This window comes from Nyctibius grandis (genome assembly GCF_013368605.1).
Source record: "Nyctibius grandis isolate bNycGra1 chromosome W unlocalized genomic scaffold, bNycGra1.pri SUPER_W_unloc_1, whole genome shotgun sequence".
Lineage (NCBI taxonomy): Eukaryota > Metazoa > Chordata > Aves > Nyctibiiformes > Nyctibiidae > Nyctibius > Nyctibius grandis.
The window spans coordinates 5,895,172-5,907,401 of NW_027167472.1; the positions used below are offsets into that span (position 1 = coordinate 5,895,172).

The window sequence follows — 12,230 nt, forward strand, 5'->3', positions numbered from 1 at the left end:
AATAAAACTCACAAGAAATAGAATTTCTTTATACTATAACAGAAAAAAATCCACCATCAAGCGCAGAATTATCCCATTTCTTTTAAAGCTGACTTATCGCTGCAGACAATTCATTAAGTCAGATAACCTATTTAAAAAAAAAAAAAGTAGCCAACTAGTGCCTTAATAGTTGTTTAGGTATAAAAGTATAAGTAGACAATAGCCAATGAATCCAGAAGATAGCTAAAAAGGGAGTGTGAGGTTAAAAAAACAAATGGCTGCTTGTGATGGATGCACCCACTGACTGAATGAACAGTACTTTGGTTCAGGCATCACTGACAAGTAGGCCTGACTGACATCAGCCTTGATGTGCAAACCTTGTGAATTGTGCAAGGCCATATCTTCTCAGGAACTAAAGAATCTAGGCTATGTCTTATCAGGAGCTAACAGTACCAGCCTGAGCTGGGACCAGACAAAACTAAAACTGCTACAGCTGCACTCCTGCACATACACCAAAGGGGGGGTTGACTACAAGTCAATCACTTTATGCTGTAAATATCTGTAGCCCCCCCCCCCGGAGCCCATTGAACTCTCCTGTATGGCAGCAGGCTGCACAGCAGTGATCTCCCCCTTGAGCAGGGACACCTCAACCTTGAGGTTGAGAGACCCCTTACCCGGCATCTGATATTTATAACAAGGTAAGCAACATTTTACATTAGGCCTAAAAGTATATTGTATACTAGCAACATTTATATATCCAGCTATAGCTTAATTATTAGAAGTGTAGTAAGTAGAAAAGTGTTTGACTGCTATCAAAATCATCATCTAACCACTAAATTATCATTTAAATCTTCATTTAAATAATTGTCAAATCACTGTTTAATTACCATTCAATTTTTGCTTAATCACCATTTGATTACCATTTAATTTTCATTCAATCATCAATTAACTATCATTTGATCATCGTTTAATCATTAATAAAACCCTTTTAGTTAACCCCACAACAATGACTTCTCTTAATAATTCACCTGTGACACTGCTGCACATGCAAGTTTAAATGGAACCATTAATTAGGGGCGGAAGTGGCTGTTATTAGGGCAAGTGGATGGGGGAAGGCTTTGTTTCTTCTATCTCCTCGTGTATAGCCCTGCCCCATTCCTGTGGGTGGGGTAAAGCCGCGCGAGACAGTTGTCACTGCTCTGGACACAGCTCCTTCCGCTTCCCCGTCCCCCTAGAGGGCAGACGACGTTCTCCGACTACGCGCGGAGTCTCTGTCCATTCCTGTATAGTCCCCAGTCTCGGGGAGGGGGAGGTTGGTGACTCTGCAGGCGATGGCGGCGATACCGTGAGCCACCTCGCGTGTGCCTCGTCCTCTCTTCCCCCTCCCTAGCCGCATCCGCGTGGGAGCGCGCGGGCGTGCAGGCCTCAGCAGCAGCCAGGAGGAGGCGGAGCTGACGCGAGCAGACCGGTGGGTTTGGGTCCCTTCTTCCTCCACCCTTCTTCCTCAGTTCTTTCCCTTTCTTGTGCCTTCTTTTCGTCCTTCTCCTGCGCGTCGCGCGTCTCGTTCCGCGCTGCTGCCGCAGAAGGGAAGCGGTGGTGGCGCCGCCAGCTTCGCGCCCCAAACCCTCTTGCCCTTCTCTCTCCCAGAAACAGTCCGGAGCCACCTGCAGCGCCTCCGACATTGGCCGTGGGGTTTCTCGCTCCGCCCCCCCCCCCCTTCTCAGGAGCAGGTATGCGGGCGCTAAGGGGCGGCTGGCGGGGGTGCGGGCTCGGTTTTTGAGAGCTGTTAGCGCGGTGGCGGTGTGCGCAGAGGAGCGGCGCGGGGGGCGCTTGGGCCTCCCCGCGGCGTTTCTGCTGCCTTCCGCGAGGCGAGGGGTGGCAGGGCGTCTCTCGTCTCCTCTGGCGGTCTCCTTCCTCTTACTCTTTGACGCGGCGGGTGCTGCGGAGGGAGGCCGCGGGCCGGGCTGGCACACATCCCACTCCCGCCTTAGTGAGGCAGACAAAGGGAGCGAGATAATGAGGCTTCCTCAGCCCTCGCTGGGAGAGGGGCGGTGGGGGGTGAGGGGAGCTGCGCGGCAGCCGGTGCCGAACATGATTCAGGGGTTTGTGAGAGGCCCCGGCACGGCGGGGAGTACCCCGGGCTCCACGTTTCCGGCTTGGCACCTACTCCTATTTTTTTTTATTCCTTAGCCTAGCAGCCTCCGGGTCTTTTGTGTTCCGCTGTCCTCGGGGGGGGACGACTGAAACGTACCACGCTTTGAGCACTTGGCAGTGCCTTCCCTTTTGTCTGACTCATTGAGCTGGATTTAATTGTCGTTAGGAAATGCCCGGTTTTGATCTGTGTTCTTCGCATTTACTTCGTCTTTTTGCTTCACCTAGAACACTGTTAGAGAGGCGTGTACCTGAAACGTCCTTGCTGTTTGTTTGGGTTTTGGGTTGTGTGTGTTTTTTGTGTGGTGGCGTTTGTTTGTTTGTTTTGTTTTGTTTTGTTTTTTTTTGTGATCCATCTTCTAGTGGAGGATATTCGTATAAATATTTATTTAACCAGCCAGTTTAGCCCCATCGCTGACTCAATTCCAAGGTTTTATTATTGTTTTAAAATTAGTTTGTATTTGTATTCCCTTTATTATATTAAAATAAGTATTAGGATAACTTTAGAACTTTAAAAATATTCATGAAGTGCATAATAAATGCATTTAAAGTTATCCTAATACTATAGGATAATATTATGCACTTCACGAAGCACATCATAAGTGTTAGGATTCAGTTGTAGCTTATTGGAAGTGCACTCAGTGTGCAAGAAAGAGCTTAGTTATATTGATCATTCAAATAATCTCAATATCTGCCATTATTAAAGATGACTATGCTACAGCTTAGTTGTAAGTTGGAACTAAAAAGATGTCGTAGTTATGAGACTTTGTTAACTTTAATAATAATAATAATAAAGTATTTATGTTCCCCTTTTAGTTTAGCTGGGTAAACTTGCCAGTAACTGTGAAGGTCAGTGACATAAATTACTGTTTGAGTTAACACGCTGAATAAAATAGCTCCTTTTTATATTGGGAGGTCAGGGTTAAAGAGGGACATCTCTGAGGGTTAAGACTTTCTCCTTTTGGGGGTAGAAGAGATCTTTATATTTTTTGCAAAGGTTTGGTTGTAACCACCCAACCCAAAAGATTGGGGGATATATTTGTAAGGCTGAGAGAGAGTAATAATCTCTTAGGTCTCTGATCATAGCCAGTTATTTTCTGTTCTTGCTGTGAAATAGAGATTAAAATGTCTGTTTGAGATGACTACCTCATGATGCTGCATTTTCTTGATTGAAGTATCTGCACTCCCTTTTCCTCTAGAAAAGAAGCTGTAGTCATGTTAATCGAATTTCATATTTTCCTCTTACAGTGGGTGTCTGCTCAGCCACTTCAGTTCTGGGAGTTGTTGGAGTTGGCAGCCTTCAGAGATATAAATAGAAGCTGATTTCAGAGTTCCCCGTTGACAAGGTTTTGTGTCTGAGCCTTTAGCTTAGCCTGTCATGCTGCAGCCTTGTGACAGGCGGAAGCTAATGTGCTCACCCATGTGACCCCAGTTTCTGAGGAAAAATTCAGGAAAGCAGATACGTGATGGTATTAGCTAGTTTTCCAGGGAAATAGAACTGAATTTGTAAGGCCTTAGCTAGTTACTGATCTTAGTAGAAAAGATTGTAGGGAAGAATTGGAGAAGTCTGTAATCTGTTTTTTTCTGAAAACTTCGCTTTCACTGTTGGTTCAAAAGATTAAATGGCATATTTTAGTGTACTGGTTAATAGATTAAATTCTGGAAAGTGTATTATAACCTAGTCGGGTGATACCTGGACCTTAAAGAGTGTGAAAAAGCACAATTTCTTAGGCATTGGATAACAACTTGATCTTTCAATTAGAGGCATGTATTTCAAGTAGTGAAAGACTGTGCTGACAAAGGAGCCATGAAGACTCTTATTTGTAATATGTTATTACCAGCATTAATACCTAAAGCTAAATTTAGGAAGTGGTGAAACATGCTAATTTGAAAGCAGAGCAAGTCAATTGAGATTGATGGTGGTAGTATATGTGATAGCACTTCTGATAGCACTTTGAGCTTACCTGCATAATAAGGGCAGAAGTACAGTCTTTATTTGTATTATAATAACATTGAGCTACAATAAAGATGAGAATATTTTTTTTAGGTCTTAGATTTTCTTTTGCATCCATTGACTGGTGTATGGCTGTAAAACTGCAATTTTTTGAGAGGTTTATGAGAAGGCAAGCAGATTAATTTTACTCTTTTCTCCTGCTATTGATTTACTTTGATCCCAGAAGTTTAGATTAACTAGACAAATGCTGCTGTCAATTACAGTTGTCATACTGTTGAGATATATGGTTACAGCTTGTAGTGTGGCTTTTTAAGTTATAAAAAGTATTTCTTTATATACTAGATTTAATTAGCATTTGGTATGTTTGAGTTCTCATGAGCATCAGCAGACAAATGTCCCTTGTTGTGGCTGCCCTTAAAGAGGAAGGCAGTAATCTAGAGTTTTCACTAAAATGTCTCCAAGTGCCATAGACAGTACTTCCACTACATCTAAATTTTTGGAGAAGTGCAATACTCTTGTGTCCTCAATTTGTAGTAGATCGCTTGATCACTATGTTCCAGTTTTATTGCCATTGGGAACTAAGGTTTTGGTTACTATATCAGTTTTTCTACTAGCCTTGTTTTGCAGAGGTTAACTACCAGTGAAGGTGAAGTATTTTTATTCCTAATGTTTGCAGTTTATGGCAGAGATGAGGGTTAGCATTTACCTTCAGGAGGTGCAGAAGTCTGCCTATATCTTTAAGACAAAAGATTTAACTGGCTTTTTGGAAATGCATAGGCTGTGTAAATGAATGTATTCAACAGTCTAAAATAGTTTTATTTTTCTTGGAAGAGTAAAATCTGGACTAAGCTTATTTCATAAATGCTTTTTGATCATCTGTTTTGAGGGCCTGTTGTATGCATGTTGTTGTCAGTTAATATTCAGTATTGGGCTTCATATGCAATTTAAGCAGAGTTAAAGGTCTTGTTACGGAAACTTCTCCTAAAGATATAAAATATAGTTTTAAAATGACTGTTGCCCATACTTCAGTGATTTTTGTTCTGTTTAACAAATGTGGTGTGAAAGTACGAACTGCTAATAATGGGATTAGCATCAGAATGATGCAAGATCAACATTACTGAAAAAGTGGAGTTGTTCTTTTGGAGTCTGCAAAGATAAGCTATGCTAATTACCAGAATTGTTTAGTAGACCCAAACTTGGTCTTGCTTATTCTACCCATCTAGCTGTGGATTTTTTTTTCTACCCTGTAAGTGCTCAGAGGTTGGTAATAAAGTTTTTGTTGGCTGTTGAATTCAATTTGGTGGTAACCTGCACACACAGCTCAGTGTCTGACAAATGTATTACTTCAGTATTACTATGTGTATTGGGTTTGCATGGCAAGGTTTTGGTAGCAGGGGGGCCACAGGGGGGGTTTCTGTGAGAATCTGCTAGAAACTTCTCCTGTGTCCAATAGAGCCAATGCCAGCCGGCTCCAAGACGGACCTGCTGCTGACCAAAGCTGAGCCAATCAGCGATGGTGGTAGTGCCTCTGTGATAACATATTTAAGAAGGGGGAAAATCTGCTGTGCAACAGCAGCTGGAGAGAGGAGTGAGAATATGTGAGAGAAACAACTATGCAGACACCAAGGTCAGTGAAGAAGGGGGAGGAGGTGCTCCAGGCGCTGGAGTAGAGATTCCCCTGCGGCCTCTTGTGAAGACAATGGTGAGGCAGTCTGTCTCCCTGCAGCCTGTGGAGGTCCATAGTGAAGCAGATATCCACCTGCAGCCTGTGGAGGACCCCACACCAGAGCAGGTGGATGTGACCGAAGGAGGCTGTGCCCCCGTGGAGAGCCCGTGCTGGAGCAGGTATTCTAGCAGGACTTGTGACCCCATGGAGGACCCATGCTAGAGCAGTTCATGAAGAACTGCAGTCTGTGGGAAGAACCCACATGGAGAAGTTTGTGGAGGACTGTCTCCCATGGGAGGGACCCCATGATGAAGCAGGGGAAGAGTGTGAGTGGCAGAAACAATGTGTGATCAACTGACTGCAACCCCCCTTCCCCATCCCCCTGTGCTGCTCAGGGGGAGGAGGTAGAGAAGTTGGGAGTGAAGTTGAGCCTGGGAAGAAGGGAGGGGTGGGGGGATGGTGTTTTAAGATTTGGGTTTATTTCTCATCATCCTACTCTGATTTGATTGGCAATAAATTAAATTACTTTCCCTGAGTAGAGTCTGTTTTGCCCATGACAGTAATTGGTGAGTGATCTCTCCCTGTCATTATCTCGACTTATGAGCCTTTGGTTATATTTTCTCTCCCCTGTCCAGCTGAGGGGATGGAGTGATAGAGCAGCTTGGTGGGCACCTAGCAGCCAGCCAAAGTCAACCCACTACACTATGATACGCTTTTTACCTCTTTTAGAGGTTCATGATTATGTTACTTATCAATACAACTGAAGTATTGAATTATATATTAACATCCATATAGCAATCTTTAAAAGTGCTGATATTGCTTTTTGTGGGCAAGGTAAGCAGACCTACTTTAATTCTATAACCCTGTAATCGTTTTTGATGAAATGCCAGTTCCTAATGCAGTTCTTGGTTTTATTTACAGCATTGAAATGGCTCAGGAGACAAACCAGACCCCAGGGCCAATGCTGTGTAGTACAGGATGTGGATTTTATGGAAATCCTAGGACAAATGGGATGTGTTCTGTTTGCTACAAAGAACATCTTCAGCGACAGCAGAATAGTGGTAGAATCAGCCCAATGGGTAAAGGTTTGAGTATCTTTTTTTTTTCTTGAAAATATAATGTATAGGTGATGAGAGGAATCGCAGAATTTATTTTAGATCTTCCGATAGCTGCATACTAAAACTATGAATATCAAAGGGAATAATACTTTAAATCACAGTCAAAATAAAAATGCGTTTTTGTGTAATATATTCTGGCCCACTTGGTGTTGAGCCTTAATTTGCATTTCTACTCACCCTCCGCTATAAGCGTGTTCTTATACAATCCCTGTATTTTGGTCATTAACTATATAGTCTGTCTTTAATTAAGAAGATACAGTAGAAGGAGGAATGATTTGGAACAGTTCATAACTATGCAAAACTACTTGACTAACTTGTATTCTATACTTTGTTTATAATTAACTTCTCAAATTTCTGTTATATAGGGACAGCTAGTGGTTCGAACAGTGCTACCTCAGACTCTGCATCTGTACAGAGAGCAGACACTAGCTTAAACAACTGTGAAGGTACTGCTAGTAGCACATCTGAAAAAACAAGGTAAGATCATAGAATCATCTAGGTTAGAAAAGACCCTTAAGGTCATAAAGTCCAACCATAAACCTCACACTACTAAGTCCACCACTAAACCATATCCCTAAGTGCCATGTCTGCGCAGTCTTTTAAATACCTCCAGGGATGGTGACTCAACCGCTTCCCTGGGTAGCCTGTTCCAATGCTTGACAACCCTTTCAGTGAAGACATTTTTCCTAATATCCAATCTAAACCTTCCCTGGCACGACTTGAGGCTGTTTCCTCTTGTCCTATCATTTGTTACTTGGCAGAGGAGACCAACACCCACCTTGCTACAGCCTCCTTTCAGGTAGTTATAGAGAGCAAGAAGGTCTTCCCTGAGCCTCCTTTTCTCCAGACTAAACAACTCCTGTTCTCTCAGCTGCTCCTCATAAGACTTATTCTCTAGACCCTTCATCACCAGATGAAGGTATTATTTTGAGGTGTGAATGAACTGTGAGTGTATAGCAAATTAAAGTAACATTGCAGTAACCTTGCCCTATTAGTGAGTTTCTGCAGAGGAAAAAGGGACAGTGCACCTGACAGTGCTTTATTAATCTTTGTAAATGAGAACTAATTAGTGTTTAGTGTTGGACTACTGCATTTACAAGGACGTTTCTGGTTTATCTGGGGAAATATTTGCTACAGATTGCCTAGCTTATTCTAGGGAAGAGAGATAGTAGAAGTACAGGTCAGGAATGTGTATCAATAATAACTGATCAGGTAGTCTATTGATGGATTGTGACAGTTTAAGCTCTTATTATGAACTCAAAACTAATGTAATTACCTATTTTGCTGTACATAAACAGAAATGTGCCTGTTGCTGCTTTGCCTGTAATGCAGCAAATGACAGAAATGAGCATTTCAAGAGAGGAAAAAGTATCACCGAAAACAGAGACCGAGCCAGGTATGTTTGCGGAGTAACGCTGGGTACAACTGACTTAACAGAAGCTGACAATTTATTTACTTAAGTAGGCATATCCCTCTGTGGTGATGGTCTTGAGGAACTGTTAATTATGGATGCTTCTTGAGTATTAGTACCCTCAGAATCAAGAAAAAATTACTAGTGCCAGAATATAGTTTTCAGACACATGTTCAATTTTAGTAGATAATTTGATACTTGAGGGGCATTTTGGCTATCAGACCTTCATTTTAAAAAGTAAGACACTTAAATTGTATCTGGGTGCAAGATGTTAAATTTTGAAGTCAGTATTGATTTCTCTATAAAATCTAGCAGTACAGTTCCAGCTAACTTGTGGCAATCAAAATGGTTTCTTGCATTTGAAGAACAGAGTTCTTAATAAATTCCATTCTACAGAAGGATGAGAGTGAGGGAGAAGGGAATACTTGATTTAAAATACTAACAAAGACTGCTAAAGGTTCTTGAACTAATTGAGTAATCAGTAGATATAACCAAAACATCATTCTGTGGATAGAGAATACTTATGGCATTAATTGCTTAGTGAGAATGTTCAATTAAAAGTTTTACTCCTGTTTAGGAAGGTTGTAGCTGTACTATTTAAACCTTAAAGTGTAAGGTATTTCTTGGTGGGAGGTGGAGGGACTACTTTCCTATCTACTAGTGAGTGATTGAATTCATGTTTTATTATATAGCAGTTTATCCAAATGGGTATCTTAACGTACTTGTTTGATATCTATAGGTATTGACACTTGTTAATTTTAACAGTTCTGAAACAGTCAAAGCTGATGTTTAGTAGGAAAATCTCTTCATTACAACTGAAGATAAAATGATTTTTTTTTGTGTGTGTTGAAAATTCCAGAAGGTACCACTCAGCACTATATAGATGCATCTTTGTCAATAAGACTGCTGTTACAGCTGATAGTTAATTGCTCAGTGTTTGTACACAGGTTTTTACTATTTTAATTAAGTCATGTTAAGTTAAAATTGTGACATGAACTAAATTACAATTGCTTTTACTATATTTTTTGGTTATGTACAGACTAAGGAGATTTTTACATGTTTCAGCTTCTTGTAACTTACGTTATCTGAACAGGCTTATTGTATGTAACTTAGAAATTTATACTTTGTTACAATATTTATAAACCCATATTGTCCTGTTATGAATTGCTACCTGAAAAAGTGACAGGCAGGAAAGAAATACATAAAATGGTCACAGTGGTCAAGTAATAGCTGAATTTTGTCTTATTAAAACTGCCAATAGGGATTTGTCATTTTGCCAACTGTAAAGGGCAATCTTCTGTTTCTGTTGACTCAATACCCATTTTTCTCATAACAAGGCAACTAAATGGTACTGTCACACAGCACTCTTAATTGATTAGAAGGGGGGGGAAATCCCTAAAAGCAACTTAAGATAATAATCTTGCAGGTGAAACCAGCCAAAGCTCTGTTAAAGCTTGTGTAGAGATCATTGGGAAAACTACCATAGAACTTAAATGTTTGGAAAAAACCTTCTATAACAAAATTGTCTTCCTTAGTACATATCCATGAATTCTTGAAACAGTCTTCAGCTGCTCTAAAAGTAGAAGTTCATCAAGTTGGGGGCAGATTTTAGACAGCAGAGAATAGTGTCCTTAGACATGTCCTTATCTACTATTCTTAGATTATAAAGGGTTTATCGGACATCTAGGAAATACCAAGTGTTTGCTGTATTCACTAATACATTGATCCTGTGTCTTGCAGTCGAGAAAAGCTGACCTCAACTTTTTATAACTCCCTATTGTGTTTGGGCTAGTTCCATGTTTGTTTTTTTTTTTTTCTTCAGCAGCATCCAATATGTGTTGATCCATCTTAAGGAAGAGCTGAAACACCAGTGGAATAGATAATTCATGTCACCTCATAACAACAAAGCTAATACTTTCTAGGAGATGTAGTTCTCTAAGATAATGCCTGTCATGATGTTGCTAATGAAAAGACTGTTTAGTTTTATGTGTAGTCTGACACTGGCAATTGAATTTCATAACTGCCTATCAGATGGTAGGTCAGGAACAAACAATGTAGCTGTCTTAGGGCTAAACAATAAGCAGTTGTTCTCTCACCCAGTGTCCCTTCCCAAGAAAGGGAATTGGGAAAAGGAGGGAGACTCATGGGTTGAAATTTAAACAGATTTAATAAAATAAAAAAAAAAACAAACAAAACAAAAAACCCAAAAAAACCCACAATATCAATGCTAATACAAAAGACACAAAATTATACTTAGCCCACACAGTGGTGGCAAGTCCTTCCAGGGATAACAATCTTTGAGAAGAGAGCAAAGTAAAGAGCCCCACCCATCCTCAGCAAGCTTTCCCATTTATAGTGAACCTGACATTAATGTTATAGAATATGCCTGTGGGCCAGCCTGGGTCAGCTGCCCTGGCTTACTGCTAATGGCCTTAATCACCATACCACAGCTGGCCACAAACTGAAACAAAATGTAACAGAAAAGGGATTCTACAAATCTTATCCCCACAAAACCAGGACAGGATTCTACCCCTTATTCTATATCATTTGCATCATGTCCAAGTCACTACTATTTTTTCCCCATCTGTCAATATATATATATATATATATATATACGCACACACACAGATGTCATTCTCTTAGTCTATGGGCTAAGAAGTTCAAAACAGTGGGTTCCATTTCTCATAATCATCTCTTAGGGCAGGAAAAAATGATGTTGGATTCACTCAGTTGGCAGATCGGGACCAGGCCTCAATACAGTGTGATGGACTGGTGAAGTTGGGCACAGCAGGATGATGTGTTGTATCTGGAGCTTGCAGCTGGTTTATCTGGTGCAGCCCATGTTCATTGTCTGGGGTGATTCTTACTGTGATAAATAACTAGGGAAATGATGACAAGCAGTAGCCTATAACAATTAGCATCATACAGTTCAAGTTATTGGCTATTCTTGCCCCAAATCAAATCTCCTTGGGGTACACATCTAACTTCCCCATCCTCCTGCATCATCTACCACGTGCACCCAGGTCCTTGAGCAAAGGCAATTCCATGAATGGGTTTGCCTTTGTTTGAGGCAGGAGTAATCCAAACTCTTTTCCCCAACATATTTCTTGCATGAACCACAGGGACTTTATCCCCCTCTACAGTGCACAACAGTTCTAATTGAGCAGGACCAGCCCAATTGACAGATCCTCTGTGTCGCCATTTAAGGCTGGGCAGGCAGTTAAATGGACAGCAGATGCTCTCTGTTAACCTTCTCCTTCCGTAGGGGGGAAAGGAAAAGAGAAAAGGGAGAGACACTTACATGTTGGAAAGTTAAAACAGTTTTAATAAGCAATAACAAAAAAGAAAGAGTAAAATAAATAATGAACTGTATACAAAACCTCTACGGAGCTCCCCCTGATGATGATCACTTCACCGCTGACACTGCAGGGCAGGTGCTGGGCAGTCCCGAAGCACACGCGGCAGCAGGCGGGAACCGGGTTCAGGAGCAACGGCAGGAGTGTGGGCAGGGTCCTCCCAGGATGTTAGCCATAGGGGAAGAGAGCACAACCACACGTTTTTCTTTCTGAGACCCAGGATAGTGTTCCAGGTAGTGGCATGGGGCACAGGATATGTTTCAAACCATCCCATGGTTGCCTCCACCATGGTAAGCAGATGGTGTTTGCCTTGGTGGGTTTGAGGGAGTGTGACATAGTCAATCTGCCAGGCCTCCCCATATTAATATTTCAACCACCGCCCCCCATACCACAAAGGTTTTAACCATTTCACTTGTTTGATTGTGGCGCATGTTTCACAATCATGGATAACCTGCACGATAGCATCCATGGTTAAGTCCACCCCTCAGTCACAAGCCTATCTATATGTCGCGTCCCTTCCTTGATAACCTGAAGTGTCATCAGCCCATCGAGCTAGAAATAGTTCACCTCTGTGTTCCCAGTCCAGATCTATTTG

General features: G+C 41.5%; 1 protein-coding gene across 6 annotated transcripts in view; it reads left to right on the forward strand.

The window, feature by feature from the left end:
* The first annotated feature begins 1,162 nt into the window (after positions 1–1,162).
* LOC137677102 (AN1-type zinc finger protein 5-like) overlaps positions 1,163–12,230 on the forward strand; it is a 44,752-nt gene continuing 33,684 nt past the window's right edge. The window contains exons 1-6 of one of the 6 annotated variants that reach the window (XM_068424288.1): positions 1,163–1,447; positions 1,627–1,709; positions 5,811–5,929; positions 6,672–6,835; positions 7,234–7,345; positions 8,167–8,264. In XM_068424288.1, the coding sequence (XP_068280389.1) occupies positions 6,679–6,835; positions 7,234–7,345; positions 8,167–8,264 (367 nt within the window). In that variant the 5' untranslated portion in view covers positions 1,163–1,447; positions 1,627–1,709; positions 5,811–5,929; positions 6,672–6,678. Of the gene's footprint in view, positions 1,448–1,626; positions 1,710–5,310; positions 5,930–5,958; positions 6,077–6,671; positions 6,836–7,233; positions 7,346–8,166; positions 8,265–12,230 lie in introns of those variants that run through there. The other 5 variants (XM_068424286.1, XM_068424289.1, XM_068424284.1 and 2 more) reach the window with 5 other exon arrangements.